The sequence below is a fragment of the Passer montanus genome, unplaced genomic scaffold (genome assembly GCF_014805655.1).
Source record: "Passer montanus isolate IOZ18808 unplaced genomic scaffold, ASM1480565v1 scaffold50, whole genome shotgun sequence".
NCBI lineage: Eukaryota > Metazoa > Chordata > Aves > Passeriformes > Passeridae > Passer > Passer montanus.
In genome coordinates, this window is record NW_024369930.1 from 2718295 (window position 1) to 2732690 (window position 14396).

Genomic DNA, 14396 nt, shown 5'->3' on the forward strand with positions numbered 1-14396 from the left:
TCTTTTCTGTAACTAAGGTACATAGTGAAATACAGATGTAGCATAACATCTCCCAAGCAGACAAAATGACCTTTGGGTGCTATTGAGATGATTATTATTATACTTTGCTTCCTTTTGGCTGGTACAGCTTTGCTTATGCAGCCTCTTGGAACATTTTTGTGTCTCAACTTCCCTTTCAGTTGAGCCACAGCTGAGAAAAGGGGAGATGAGTCTGTTAACTTTTGAATGAAGGCAGATGCAGATATGCAGAAATAAATTCCCCATCATCTTGCCTTCTCTTTTCTTTGGCCTCTCCACTTGTTGCACTGAAGCTGCTGTAGTGCTCCATGGTAGTGCATGAACAGGATGGCTTCAAGTGTAAATTAGAGCTACTAAGATAGGTTCTGACATTCTATTCTTTTAATAGATTTAATATGTGTACTACCTGGAGTGGAATAAAACAAAGCTTAGCATACTGAATGTAATATATGCAGGTTTCACCAGAAGGCTGTTTTGCAGTTTTCCATATCCATGCCTTTCAAGTCTGCTGCAATGACTTGTGCCCCTCATTAGCCAGAGGCACATGTGAAGAACAATTTAACACCAGCAATTAAAGATTTCAGAGATGTGAGCTAAAGCATATATTCAGTTAGATAATTAATAACATGTCACCTTTCTCTCCTGCTGTTCTGCTGATAGTATGGACAGTGTTTTTTCTCTGTCTGCCTTCATCACTGAAATGCTGATGGGATCTCAGTAGTTCCCCTGTCATTTGCTACAAAGCCTACAGTGGCACAATATTTTCTGTGGTATTTGGGGTAATGTAAGTGTACCCATACTAGAATCAGTAGTTTTGACAGATTTTCACTGCTATGTTCAACCTGTATATGACATTACTTTTCAAAAACAGTTTAATTGCTTTTACTGTGTATCTTGATTATAGCAGAGTAACTCAGTGGTAACATAAATTCATCAGCAACATTGAAAGTTTACTGCGTTATGAAATATTTTCTGGGGTATTTATGGAATGATAAAAAAAACAATACACAAAATGTTAAAAGAACTCAGCTTTTATTTTATTTCTGTTTATGGTTCTAAAAGTATTCGAAAAAGTTGTGCAGGATAATAATTTTCCTGATTATAGCAGTATAAAAAAAGGTATTTCATTTTGATTTTTCTAAATGTTTGGGTTGGGTTTCTTGAATATTGATGTTTATTTCAGCACTATCTGAATTAATGTAAATCTTCTGCCATAAAAATAAAAACAGAATGTTGATCCTGCTTTTGTATAATGCATGAAAAACAGTGACGCTCCTTAACCAGAGAAACAGATGAAGGGCCAAATCCATGTGAAATGGTCAAACAACCTAGATACAGAAAGGGTCCTGAAATCTGTTTTGATGAAGCCAAACAGGTAAAATTGAAGTTGTAAGACATTAAGACTCCCTTTAAAAACAATTGTAGAGCAGCTTTAGACAATCAGTGAAAACTGTTTAAATGTACCTTGGTGCCTGGTAACCTTTTTATCACCAAACATACTGTTCACTCTAGACCATAGCCACTTTATTTCAATGAACATAAACTTAACAGCTGCTTTCTTATCTTCTGTCCTATAACCATTGCACTTTCACACATGATTCCCACTAAAATATCATCAGTGAGCATAAAACTGTTGGTCTGTGTATGGTGCTGTGAAATTCAGTTCTTCAATGGCTTGCACAAGTATACAATAATCTTGGCTTAGAAGTAGTATTTTTATAATAATGTTTCCAAATTTTATTTAAAGTATTGTTAAAATATTAAAATTTTCTATATGTTTCACGATGTTGTTTTTAATTCTGCAAATTGTACTGCCTTTAGGTCACGTTCTTAGCAGGTTTAAAAGTGCATTGCTTTACTGAAATCACCAAAACTATACTGGTTTGATACTTCTGTATTGAACGCATTAGTTTTGAAATAGAAAAATTATAATTGTGCCACATGTCTAAACTATCTTTAATATTATTTCTGTGTTACCTTTCAAAGATACAAAAGAGATTTTGCTGAATTCAAGTTGTTCAGAATAAATTTCAAGACAAATAGTACTGAACAAGGAAGTGCCTGGCATTAGATAAAATAAGTAATTGAAAAAAATGCATTTTCAATGCCTCATGCAATTCCCCAACTTCTGCAGTGGATTGTCCCAAACCAGTGTACTTAGTTGTCTATAACTGCTGTATACCAAAATTTGTTCTAGTACGTTCTCTGATTTTCTTGTAATGAGGCACAATTATTGAGATGTCAGTAGTATTTAAAAAGTTTAGAGAATTGATATTCAATGCATTTGTCTAGTAACTGAATTTTATTTTAAAAAGGAAGTCTTCTTTCTGGCCAACAAATATTAAATAAAGTTGAAAATCCATCCAAAAGCTACCCAGCCATTGTAAATAATCCAAGTGATCCTGATGTGATTGTGTGTGAAAGTACAACTCTTGCTCACTAGCTTGATGTGCTGATCAGTGTGTAAGTCATGTGCTTTGTAACAGTCGATTGTTTTGATTAAGTTTATTTGCAAAATTTTCTGTGAATCTCTTGCTCTTGGGTGGATGCTTTCACATTAACTCTGCTAACTGCCAGCAATCTGCATGATATCTCATCTTGTATGTCTTTTTTTCTGTGTTTTCTTTCCTTTCCTCTACTTGCTACTTTGCCCGTTATTAATAGGATCAGCCTATATGCACAACGAGTCGTGCCTCTGCCATGATGTCCGCTCCTATCTTCATTTTTCTGCAAGTTTTCATGTGGTGTGGATGGTCAGTTACTTTCTCTAATTTTTTGTTTTGTTCGTGGCTTAAAAAATTAGCAGACTTTTTTACTTACTGAACATACAAAAGAAAACAGAATGAAGCAAGTCCCAAAAGCAACAATCTGGAGTAAATTACTGCTGCAATATTAAGGGAAATTAAATATGAAAAAAAACCTGTCTGGAGCCTTATAAATCACCATTACTAAACATGAGGGCCTCTGCCTTAGAACATGCAAAACAAGGGAACCTGTTGGATTGATATGGCTGGCTCTTTGAGATTGCACATGTACGAGCTGAGTCCGCATCCTTCCCTTCTAAGCATTTTTCCCTTGTCCTTGTTAAAATTAACAGAAGAAGAAAGTTTTTTTCACAGATAAAAATAGAGATACAAAGTGAATAGAAGAGACAGCATACCTGTGAAAATAAAGCTTTAATTAGGGGTCGAAAGGATGAGTGTTATGTGTGAGTGTTGCTTTTGAGAAGAGTAAGAAGTTTTCACTGCATTCAAATAAGCACAACAGTTAATGATGGAAAATAATGGTGTGCATCACTTTGGTTAAACTAGGAAGTCAGTAAAATAATACTTCTTTACTTAATTTTTGGTGACCTAAACACATAAATTGCCTGATTACAGCAGAAGGTGAGGTTTTGCTTCTAATTAACCATGTAAGTTCCTGTATATTGACCAAGGGCAGACTCTGGGGTTTCTGAACTAAAGCCTTGGCAATTAGGCAGTGTTTCATTTGATGGTGTGGGACTGCATCCTGAGTCACTGTGCAAGTGACCTGTCGGCAAGAGAACTGCTGAGCTAGAGAGCAAAAAACGTCTGAAGGGGGTTGTGATCAACATTGTTCTGAAAACCACTAGAGGGAGATACTCACATATCTATCAAGTAAAGCAAACTGAGGCAGAACCGAAAGCTTACGGGCATTTTTCAGAGTTAGTGTAATGAAATATTGAAAATTAATGAAATATTGAAATTAACTGAAATTTAGAACAGTCATTTTCACAGTAATTTACATTTTTCTCTATACTTAAGGAAAGTTTCAACTAATATATCTTGAACATAAATGAAAAAAACTTTAAATTCTCTTTAACAGTTTAGTTTTTGAGTAATTTTGAAGTTTCTTATTCTGTATTTAAATGATGTAGTTTCTTGCAAACCTAGGAATTTGCACAGCCATGGCAAAAGGTTGTAGGGAACGGTGAAAGGCCCTTCTTTAAGCCAGCAGTATTTCACATTAAAATCTAGATTAGCATCTCATGTTCTTGCTCATGCAATTTGCTCTGCACATAGCTTCCTTTAATTAAAAAACTACTGTCCAATGTACATAAAGCAGCAGAGACTCACCTTGAACTCTATTCTTTATGCCCAAAATGTGCTTTCTACTTAAGGCGGGAAGCACCCAGAATATAATTTTAGCTGATAAGCTTTTGGCAGCAGAAAGTTATAAAGGTAATTTTGTTCATCCATCTTGTTTTTAATAACTTTGTGATTTTGGAAACGGGTTCTCTCTGGACATTAATCTGCGTAGTTATATTAAAATCACTGAAGCCAACACAGATACAATCCAGCTGATCAGGTTCACTAACCTGACAGGTTTTTTTTACTTTTCATCAAGGATAACAAAATAGTCATTATCACTGCCTCAAATGACTTGCTCTTTGTACATGCATATTGGATTTGTTTGCCATGCCTGAGAATAAAGAAAATAAATGTACAAGTTTACAGCCCCCACTGAGAATGTTTTACTTCCATCAGCTTCCAGGTATGTCAGTGGCAGCTTTGAGGGTGATTAGCGGTCCTGGCAAGTGGATACATCCCAATGGAATTGCTGTGTCCCCAGTCTGTGCATGGGGAGCTGTACACTTTTGACAGCTTTGTCTGGTAGTCCAGACAAAGGAGGATAACCCAAAATTTGTGAATGGCCATTCATTGAAACTGGAAATTACTCGAGTAGAAGAAAGGTGTTCACAATGTAGTATGAAACATTTAAAATACATGTTATAAAAGGTATAACTGAGGTAATCCATGGGTATCAAGGGCCACATCAGAAGATCTTTGGGCAGATGTTGTTTTACCTTTTTGTAAGTCAGAGTAGCACAGTGGGTGTGGATGAATTATTATCATTTAAAAACAAAGTTTTGGTACATTAAATAGTTGTAGTGCACTTCTAGAGGAGTAACAAGTATGTTTATAGCCTTAGTGTATATATGTATATATGTATTTCTAGTTCCAAGTGTATTTTTAAAACATTGGACTGGCAGTGTTTTCAAGGAAATGCTGATGTATAGCAATGAGAATGTTGTTTTGATACTTAAAAATGAAGGTATTGTTTTATAAAAGTATTTATTTCCATTCTGAAAGTGCTAAATAATTTTCATAGCATGTGATGCTGTAGAACAGCCTTACCTAGAGTTGTCCTAGTAAGGCATAACATGAAGAAGATGACATTTGGATTTGACACTTCTCTACCTCAAGTATGCAAGAAAATTTGATGTAATGAATGCAAGAAATTTTCCATACACTTCTGGTCAAATGAAAGCAGCCTGCAACAATTCTTTCCAATTTCTTTTACAAGTGTCTCTCTCTTCAAAGAGAATTTATACACAGACATAATTTTGAAGACAGCAAAGAGAGGACATCCCCAGCTGATTTGTTATTCAGGATTTGTGTGATTAATGTCATGGGCTGGAAAATTTCAGTGAAACTGCTTAAAAATAGTTCAGTGTCTAATTGCACTAGAAGAGGTAAAGATAAGATAATGTAAAGAGAAGATAAAACAATGTTGTATATCTTTGTTATAAGATACTTTAGAAGAACTCTCAAAAATAACATTAACATGAAACAGTGAAAAGTTTTCTTAAAGCCCAAGAAATAGGGAAGTGTTTTTAAAAAAGGCATTTTTAAGACCATTCAAAACTGACATTCTTCTCAATCTGATTGTAAATTGGGGATGGAATCCCACTTATTTCAATGGGGTTGTTGATTGTTTAAATTTATGTAAATAAACACAATCAGATTTTCTCCTCTATTTTTTATTTTATATTTTCACATTTCCTGTAGTTTTGACAACAGTTAGAGCACACAACAAAATTACAGTGTGAAATTCTGTGTCGAAAAAAATTAATTTAGATAGGATTTACTGTACCTTCTTTGCCACTACTATTTTTGTTTTAGCTTCGAACACAGAAGAATTAACTGATTCCAGAGACAATATTTAGAAGTTGTTCTTGGCAGGACTGCTGGTTTACCACTGCAAATTGGTCCAGAAACCTCAGAAATTTGATGTGGCTTTGATCAATATGAGGTTAAAATCTCACTAAGCTTGAAATGTGTGTATAAACCTTGTATACATTTGTGTAGTGGAGTTTGATGCTGTCGTTCATAATAAAATTATGCTTATCCTGCATGAGGCTTCCAAGATATTCTCTACTGCTGTGAATTGTGAATCCTTTAAAAACTTCTCTGTGTAGTCTTAGGGAGAGGGAAAAAGATACTAAAATGCTTTGTTTCAACCCAATAGGAATATTACATGGTATGACTGATGAATGTAAGAGCGGTTGAGAAATTGTGGTGTGGTTAAAAAGATCTCATAGAGCAAATAGAAATGGACAACAGAATGGAGGGTGTTTTCAAAAAGTTGTGGCGGTAGGATTAATTTATCAACATAATTTGCAATATTTGGTCTAATGCAAGATGACGTAAGCTGAGTCTGTATAACTCTATATGTGGAGGCCTACTTGCTTTCTATTTGTACTGGATGCCATTTTTACTATAAAGGTATTTTCTCTTCATGTTATGCACAATTTTGTTTAAGACCTTCTGTTTACTACTTATATATACTCCAGTCTGCTGGAAATTTTAAATCTCCTGCTTTGCTTTCAACTCTTTCTTCAAAGATGACTCTTCTAAGTAATTTCAGTGATAAGAATAATAAATACAGAGTGGTAACACTGTGTACCATTCACTGAATTCATGTGAGAGGAAACCTTTACTCATAATTCTGTTTTTAATGGTAGTCACTGTGAGGAAGAAGCAACAGGGTTATTTTTAAGTGCTTTAAATAGAAATAAAGCTGCATGACAAGACACAATGCAGATGCAAATAGTGAGCAAGCCAAACTAAATAAACCACAATGTTCAGTGCATCTTGAAATCTTAGCATCCTAGTCCAAAACTGGTGTAGCAGAGTTCACTTAGACTTCTTGTTGACCAGAAACCTTAAGAATTTTGAACTCGTAGAGTGTAATCAACCAAAAAGAAACAAAACTAAAAACCCAACCAAACCAATAACAATCAAAAAACAAACAAAACGAAAAAAAGGCCGAAGTCAAAACTATATTAATTAAGTATAAAGCTAACACATGACAGAGATATGTCTGGAAAAAGCTACTGTTAATACAGAATGGCAGCCAACATAAAGTATTTGCTTTAGGACAAAATGAATTTTTACTTCTTTGTAAGGAAACTTAATGCTGATTTTTGGGGTTTTTTGGGCTTGGGATTGTTGGGGTTTGTTGCGTCCAAGTTTCTAATGGAGACTGTTGGTGGATGCTATAATTCCTGATAATGTACTGAGTCTACTTTGCCTGCTTTATCTGATTTTCCGTATTTTTCCCAAACTGTTTTGGAAACCTACCAGCTTTAAAGAATGTATTGTATGCAGAATAAATAGCATGAAAATTCTCACCCATTAAAGCTGGTATAAAGAACTCATTCAAGGCCCTGTAATTTCCAAATGCTGTCTTTACACCTCTGTTACAAAGAAGTTGCCCTAACATCATATTTAACATTGTGCTTTTAGTCTAAAATTCCTATTATCATTTCAGTGTATTCTGCAAGAAGGTTACAAAAAACACTTTATCCCTCTCCCCATCCCTCATTTCCTGTTTATATCTGATCTACCATTTTTATGTACTTTCTTCGTCTTGCCCATTTGAGTAAACTTGATGTCTTGCACTACTATTCTTACAAAGTTGGGAAGTTTTTCTTAAGGAAAGCAAAATTTGTTTAAGGAAATTTGCTAATAAATTAAAGGTTGTTTAATGACTCTTTCTTATTTATCCTGATTGTACATTTTATGGACACACACACAGAGCCACACACCCCAGCCTTTTCCAGTGTATATTAATTGCATATGCTTCAGTGGTGTGTAAGTCTGAACCAGGAGCTTTTCCCTGCCTGTTGGCTTTCCTCTGCTTTCTGTTATATATATATATTTTTTTTTCTGTCATTTCTGTGCCAACAGCCAGTCTCTGTTACTGTTCAGATTCAGTTGTCTGTCCTTCCCTGTACATATTGCTCCTGCTCAAGAACTTTCCCCAGTTGCTATTATACCTAAATTCCTTTCCACCTACACTGTTTTCTTGCCTTTGGAGGTTTGCAATCTTTTGGAAAATGGAAAGTGTCTTTTCATACCATTGGTACAGAATACTGTGAAAACAAGAGAAAGACCAAATATTTTCAGCCTTCAGAGCTATCCATGAATTTCAGAGTTCTCAGACAAAGTGGAGAGGGGAAAATTTTCCTGGTGTTTTAGGTACTAATCAGAGTTTATATCAGTCTTGAGAAACAAGGTCTAAGTTGTTACAGGCTCCAGAACAGCCTGTAACAACTTAGACCTTGTATTTCAGCCGGACTAATGAACAGGTCCATCATGTGAAAGGTATTAAACATTATAAGCAAAGTAGAACCAAAGATCAATTAATGGTGGAGAGGAATGAGGAAAAGTGGTGTGATTGCTGTGTGACATAAGGAATAATTACTGATGCGTGACAGCAGTGCAGCCCAGAGATAGCTTGAAATTGCATCAAGTAGTGCAATAGAAAATTTCCTTCTCGTACTTGAGTAGAGCACCAGAGGCAGAGAAAGGATTTTCATTTTCTTTGATCACATCCTCACCTGCAGACCATATTCATTTTATTGTGTGATCATTTGATGAAATGGACACAATAATATTTTGGTATTTGTTTTCTAAATGAGAAAAGTTATCTGTTCTTCTATATTTTCCCACAATAAATCCATACTCAGAATATTAAAATGAATGCAGTTTTAAGGAATATAGATGGTGTTTGCTGGGGCCCCCAGGTATATTCCATGGCATTTCTTGGTTTATGGTGTAAGTATCCCATCTAGTTCATAAGTTTGTGCTGTAAACCTTGAAAGTATTTAATCCTCCCAAGTTTATAGTTAAAGTAATAATGCCACTCTTTGTATCAAAACCCAGAGGAACTTCCAGGAATTATTTTATTGTTATTTTAACAAAATATCATATATAAGACCAAAAAGGATGCCTCAGTGATAGTTCAATATGTTGAAAACTAAGCTGTAGGTTACTTCTCAAGCAGCTTCCCTGTAATTAATATTAAATGATTTCTTCTCTTCTTATCGACAGGAAGATTCGGCTGACTGCGGTGGGGCCTCTGGTCTGAGTCCATCACTGTGGTCTATGGTAGCAATTCAGTTGGTCCTGCTTTGGCTGTTATCTGGCAGCAGACACTGCCAGTTATGACCTCTCTAAACCAAAACCTGCATAACTTAATCAAGACCTGGCCAAAATGATAGCCTCAGTTTCATTTTCGAAAGGGTCAGCTCGTGAGACAGCAGCAGAACAGCAGTGCTCGTGTCTGGTTATCACGCGTTGCGAGACTCATCGAGGCACCACGATGCCTGCATGTTGGAGTGTCAGATCCTTAACTGTGTGTGAATGCTGCATCATCTACGCCATCCCAACAGATTTCTGTACCTGCCCCGCTGGGGAAAGCTAAAACCTTTTGTTTATTCATTTGTTTGTTGTTGTAATCTTGATGACTTCATGTAAAAGGGCTCCCCTAACAATAGCTTATGTATATGATTTTAATTTCTTTTAAGCTTTGGATATCTTGAAGATTTATATTCTTTTACATGAACAGTTGTTTAAAAACCAAAAATAAAAATACAAAGGAAAACGTTCTCCCCAATATAAATTACTAGCACCACAATGGTTGCTTTTAACATTGCTTTTGTCCAAACTTGTTCAGTAAAATGAAAATACTGGCCAGTCTTCACCAGAAGTTCAGCATGATTGGAATGTTTTGTGATGAGTGGTTAATTTTCCAAAATGAATCCTATAGCCAGCTAAGCTTTGGTGGGTTGATATTGTATGTAGAAAGGAGGGAAGGGAGAAAACTAATTTTTCAAAATACAATGGTACTGGAGAGTGTAACGAAAAAAGTGATTTTCATCTTAAACTTGGTGTAATCTTCTGTCAGAAAAAAATTGTTAATTTCAATGTAATATTCACCTCCTTTTCACAATACAGTTACATATAAAGCTAGTAGAAATTCTTCAAAGGCTGAAACAAAAATGCTTGTGAATAAAAAAATGTCTTTGTGATATTTGAATGTTGGTTTCCAGGGGTATTTTGCATGATGATGATGCTAAGTTATTGTTTTTCAGTTTGTTTTCTTTGATGGTAGAGTATAGTTCATTGAAAAGATAACAGAGTGATTCTTGTATTGTGTGAGAAAATAAACATTGCAATGTGTTGCAATCAAATCATATTACATTATATTATGAAACAGAGCTCTGAATATACTGTGCAATGAAAAAGCTGAGAAAATAGGGTAAATATAGCTATTGTAACAAAAGGGTTGAGGTGGATTTTTTACAGAATAGCGATCTCACATGAAAACCTGTGTACAGATATTTTAAGAATATAAAAATCAGATTTAACACATTTATTTTTGGAAGTATATGTTCTCTAAGGTTCATATCGGGTTCCCCCTTTGTTTCCTTCATATAAACCCACCTATAATATTAAAACTTATGCTGTTGCTATTTATTATTGAAAATAGCATATTTAACAGCAAAATGACCTGGTTGCTGCGATTAGAAAAAATATAAACAAATGGGGAGCCTTGAATCTATATGTATGCACATTGATACTTGATTGTGAATAATAACTCTAGAAGTTGTTTTTATACAACCTCATTGGTGATACAGGTTGGTGCAGTAAATTACAATATTACAGTGTAGCATAGTGTTGATGCAAAATATGATTTGCGCTTTTTTTTCTAGTTTTCAGAACTAAACAGTATTGCAAGACAGCTAAACCAATGAATGTGCAACTCTGCTGGTATTGTACAGTTCTGCTAACAACTGCAATATGCAAATATTAATATGGCACAATACACTAGCTCATTAAAAAAAATGCAAATCATCGGTATGTATATGCTGGCAATTGATTGATATAATTTTGATCATGCCAAAAGCTTAAAAAAATGATTGGGCATGCATTAATATCCTATGAAAACTGAAGAAGCTACTCAAAGCTATGGCATGGCTTGAACGATGAAATGTCTACTGTAGTTGTACTCATGGCTGGTTTATTGTTTGTCATGTACCTTGGCTCCAGCTATGTATTTTCTCATGTTTGGAAATACAGTGAGTGAAAAACAGAAATCCTGACCTTTTGTTCAGTGATAAAATCTAGATTTAAAAAGAAAATATACCTAGCAATTTAATGGGGTTAAAAGTACAATTAAGTGTTCTGGATGACTTCAGGTCCTCCTCAGGGAAGGTGAGCTAATGTTGATGATAAGGGTGAAGATAAACTTAGAGCTCTTCCTTTTAGTCATAGTGCTGTAGTTCTGTTCACTCTAGCACAAATTACCACCTGATAAAAAAATTGATTTGAGTGTTTCTAATGCCAAGACTGCATCCAGTGATTTTCCTTAATGTGGTCAATTGACATTTTATGGGAGGAGCCAGTTTTCTAGGATTAGGCCAATAATTACTGCACTCACTGCTTTTACTCTGAGGTTACTTTAAATACTCGTTGGTTTGCGTTGTGTTCTTTTAATTTCATGTTACTATAATAAGTTCTCTATAGTTTTCACTTAACTTCCCAAAAGAAACCCTTCATGGACAAGTTGCACTGTTTAAAACTCATTGCCTTTGCTGGTAGGCCATGTTCAGAGTTACTCAATAAGTACTTGATTAGAGTTTGTTGGAAGAAAGAACAATGGCAGAAATTCATGCTGCCACAGGAAACATCTGTGGCTTTTGCTCTTATCCCTCTTCCCTTGTTCAGATGCAAAAGGAGGGAGAAGCCCATGCCATGCAGACACACAGCCCTCCTGGATGATCCAAAGAAGGAAATGTCCTTTGTTCCTCTCCTTCACCCCTCTATATGACCTGAAGAAACGTGTTTCTATATAAACATTTAGCCTTCCAGCTGACATTATAATGTTCTATATAAACATTTAGCCAACATGATTCCCATCTTATTAATACTTTAGAAAGTAGTGAGTATTTTAAATACTTTGAAATTATATATTAGAATATATTCAAGTGATTTTTCAAGACTTTTTTTTAAATACTCCAATATCTTCAAAATTAAAAACATAGACCGAAAATGCAATCTGAACTTTAGCTATCTCAAAATGTCAGTACCAGTCTGATAGAAATAACATGCATGAATATATACAAATTCTCATGCAGAAGAGTATCCTTATTCTCACAGTGCATCAAAGTCATCTTCTCTTGTCCTTGAAAGGAGAAGCTTGATCCTAAAATTTGAATTAAGATATTTTTAAATATCATATACTGTAAAAAGCTGTGTTTTTTAACACAGATAAAAGGCTCTGTCAGGGTTGCTCAACTCCTTTAAATAGTGCAAAGGGAACGGTTGGGACTGGTTCAGTTCACACAGAAGTCACGCAGTGTATTGTACATCTGACAAGTAACCACCAGTAAAGTTGTTACAGCATGGTACTGTGCACAACATGATCTGAGGACTTAACATGAAAGGTTTCTTTCTGTTTTTTTTTTTTCTTTTAAACAACCAGCATTACTGCCGAAACACTGACCGTGGTCCATATTTGTAACAGGTTTTTAACATGACATAGCAGGTCTGATTGACAAGATTTTTAGGTCCTGTACCTTTAAGACTTTAGTATGATCTTTTTCATGTTTCTAATGCTTGAGGCTTTACTGCTTAACTTGACAAAAACAACAGTGTTGCTGCCATTTGTAAGTTTTCCTACAATATTCCTTTTATTAACTTAAAACCTGGCCTTACTGGTTTCAAATAGGCAGTATCCCTTTTAAGTGACCTTTGCAACCCAAGTGTTACTTGCTGTGGTTGAGAGCTTTTTGCTGTCACTGAAGAGACATTAAGACTTTTGTTTCCCATTAACACATAACAACCATGCTTAGTATGACTTAATTCCAAAACACAACCTCAATACCACTGATCCAAAAATTCAGATGCTAGCAAACTGGTTATTAAGAAATATATTAATGCCTGCAAGGCATTGCAATGCACTTGAGTGTTTTTGGAATGTCAACCTAAGGTGAAATCTTAATAACTCCTTTCTTAGGATAAATTTTACCCTAACTTCATCAGACATCCAAGCCTTTAACAAAGGCCACATTTATTATTATTTTGTTAATACCACAATGTTAATATTGTTAATACTCATTGTACACTATTGTAAAAAGATTAAAACAAAGCATCTGAATGCAATTCAAGACTTTTGAAAAGTTAGCCTCACCCTGTTCACAGCTACTTGCATCTGTCCTGTTTATGGTTTAAAAGAAAAACATCATCTTGAAGAAATATTTCACTGAGGCTAAAGGGATACTGTCTTGTTCAGATGCCATGAAATTGCGATTGTGATCTGACAAAGCTGTCTTCTCTTCTTGTGTTGTATGGAATGTCTGGATCATGCTTTCTGGGATATTTTTATTGAAATGCTCAGTGTGCGTTTCTGCAAAAAAAGACTTGGTTGCTCTTACGAGGCAAGCAGGTCTTTCTCCCTTTTCTTGTGTTCTCTTGACACTTTTGTGGAACTTGACAAGCCTGGAAAAAATAATTTTTTTGTAAAAATTTGTACAATAATGTTATAAAAAGTTTATAATCCTAGAACTGTTGTGTTAATTATTGTGCAAAAACAGTATATTCAGAATAAAAGTTTATCATTTAAAAATCAACAACTATTTTACTGTTTATTCTGTATAATCAAAACAGGTAAATAAGCCTATATTGTTTGCTATATAATATTTCTGTGTTTCATATAATTAATCCTAAGTGTCTGAGGAGAGTGAAGACAGTGACATAATGCAGGTCTTCATGGGGTTCAGAGAAGGATGCACAGCAACCTTCATTTCTGTTTCATTTGTGACTCTGAAAATTATTTTTAAAAAAATCGAAAAGAATAACCAATAAAAACTGAGGGTTAGTAAATGTCTTGAAAAATTAAGAGTTTGAGACAGCTGACGTATCCCTATTCTCCTGAAACAATTGCTTTTGGAAGAGAGAAGAGTTGCCATTTGCCATTTGCTAATTTATAAACACTGATGAAGTCCAAGGGTTCATTCACATGGAGAAGTAGAGTAAAATCAGATGGCTCAGATGGGTCCTGCCCAAGTTGTTGTCTCCACCTCTGACCAAAACTGAGTCATGACCCAGTCAGCTTCTGTACTGCTGCTGTTCTTAGCTGAGGACTATGATAAAAGTGGATGTATAAACAAGCTTGGGGTGCTCAGGAGGTGCTTTTCTGGGTTTCAGACTTCCTGCAGGGGCACTGGCAAGCTCTGTCTGAAATGCAGGACAGAAAGCTGCAAGTAGCAGCTGCTTTAGAAG

At 35.1% G+C, this 14396-nt stretch overlaps 1 protein-coding gene across 2 annotated transcripts in view; it reads left to right on the top strand.

The window, feature by feature from the left end:
- CACNA2D1 (calcium voltage-gated channel auxiliary subunit alpha2delta 1) overlaps positions 1-13744 on the top strand; it is a 368301-nt gene extending 354557 nt beyond the window's left edge. For both annotated transcript variants that reach the window (XM_039723786.1, XM_039723787.1), the window contains 2 exons: positions 1311-1393; positions 9162-13744. In XM_039723786.1, coding sequence (XP_039579720.1) covers positions 1311-1393; positions 9162-9278 — 200 coding nt within the window. In that variant the 3' untranslated portion in view covers positions 9279-13744. The remainder of the gene's footprint in view (positions 1-1310; positions 1394-9161) is intronic.
- The last annotated feature ends 652 nt before the right edge of the window (positions 13745-14396 follow it).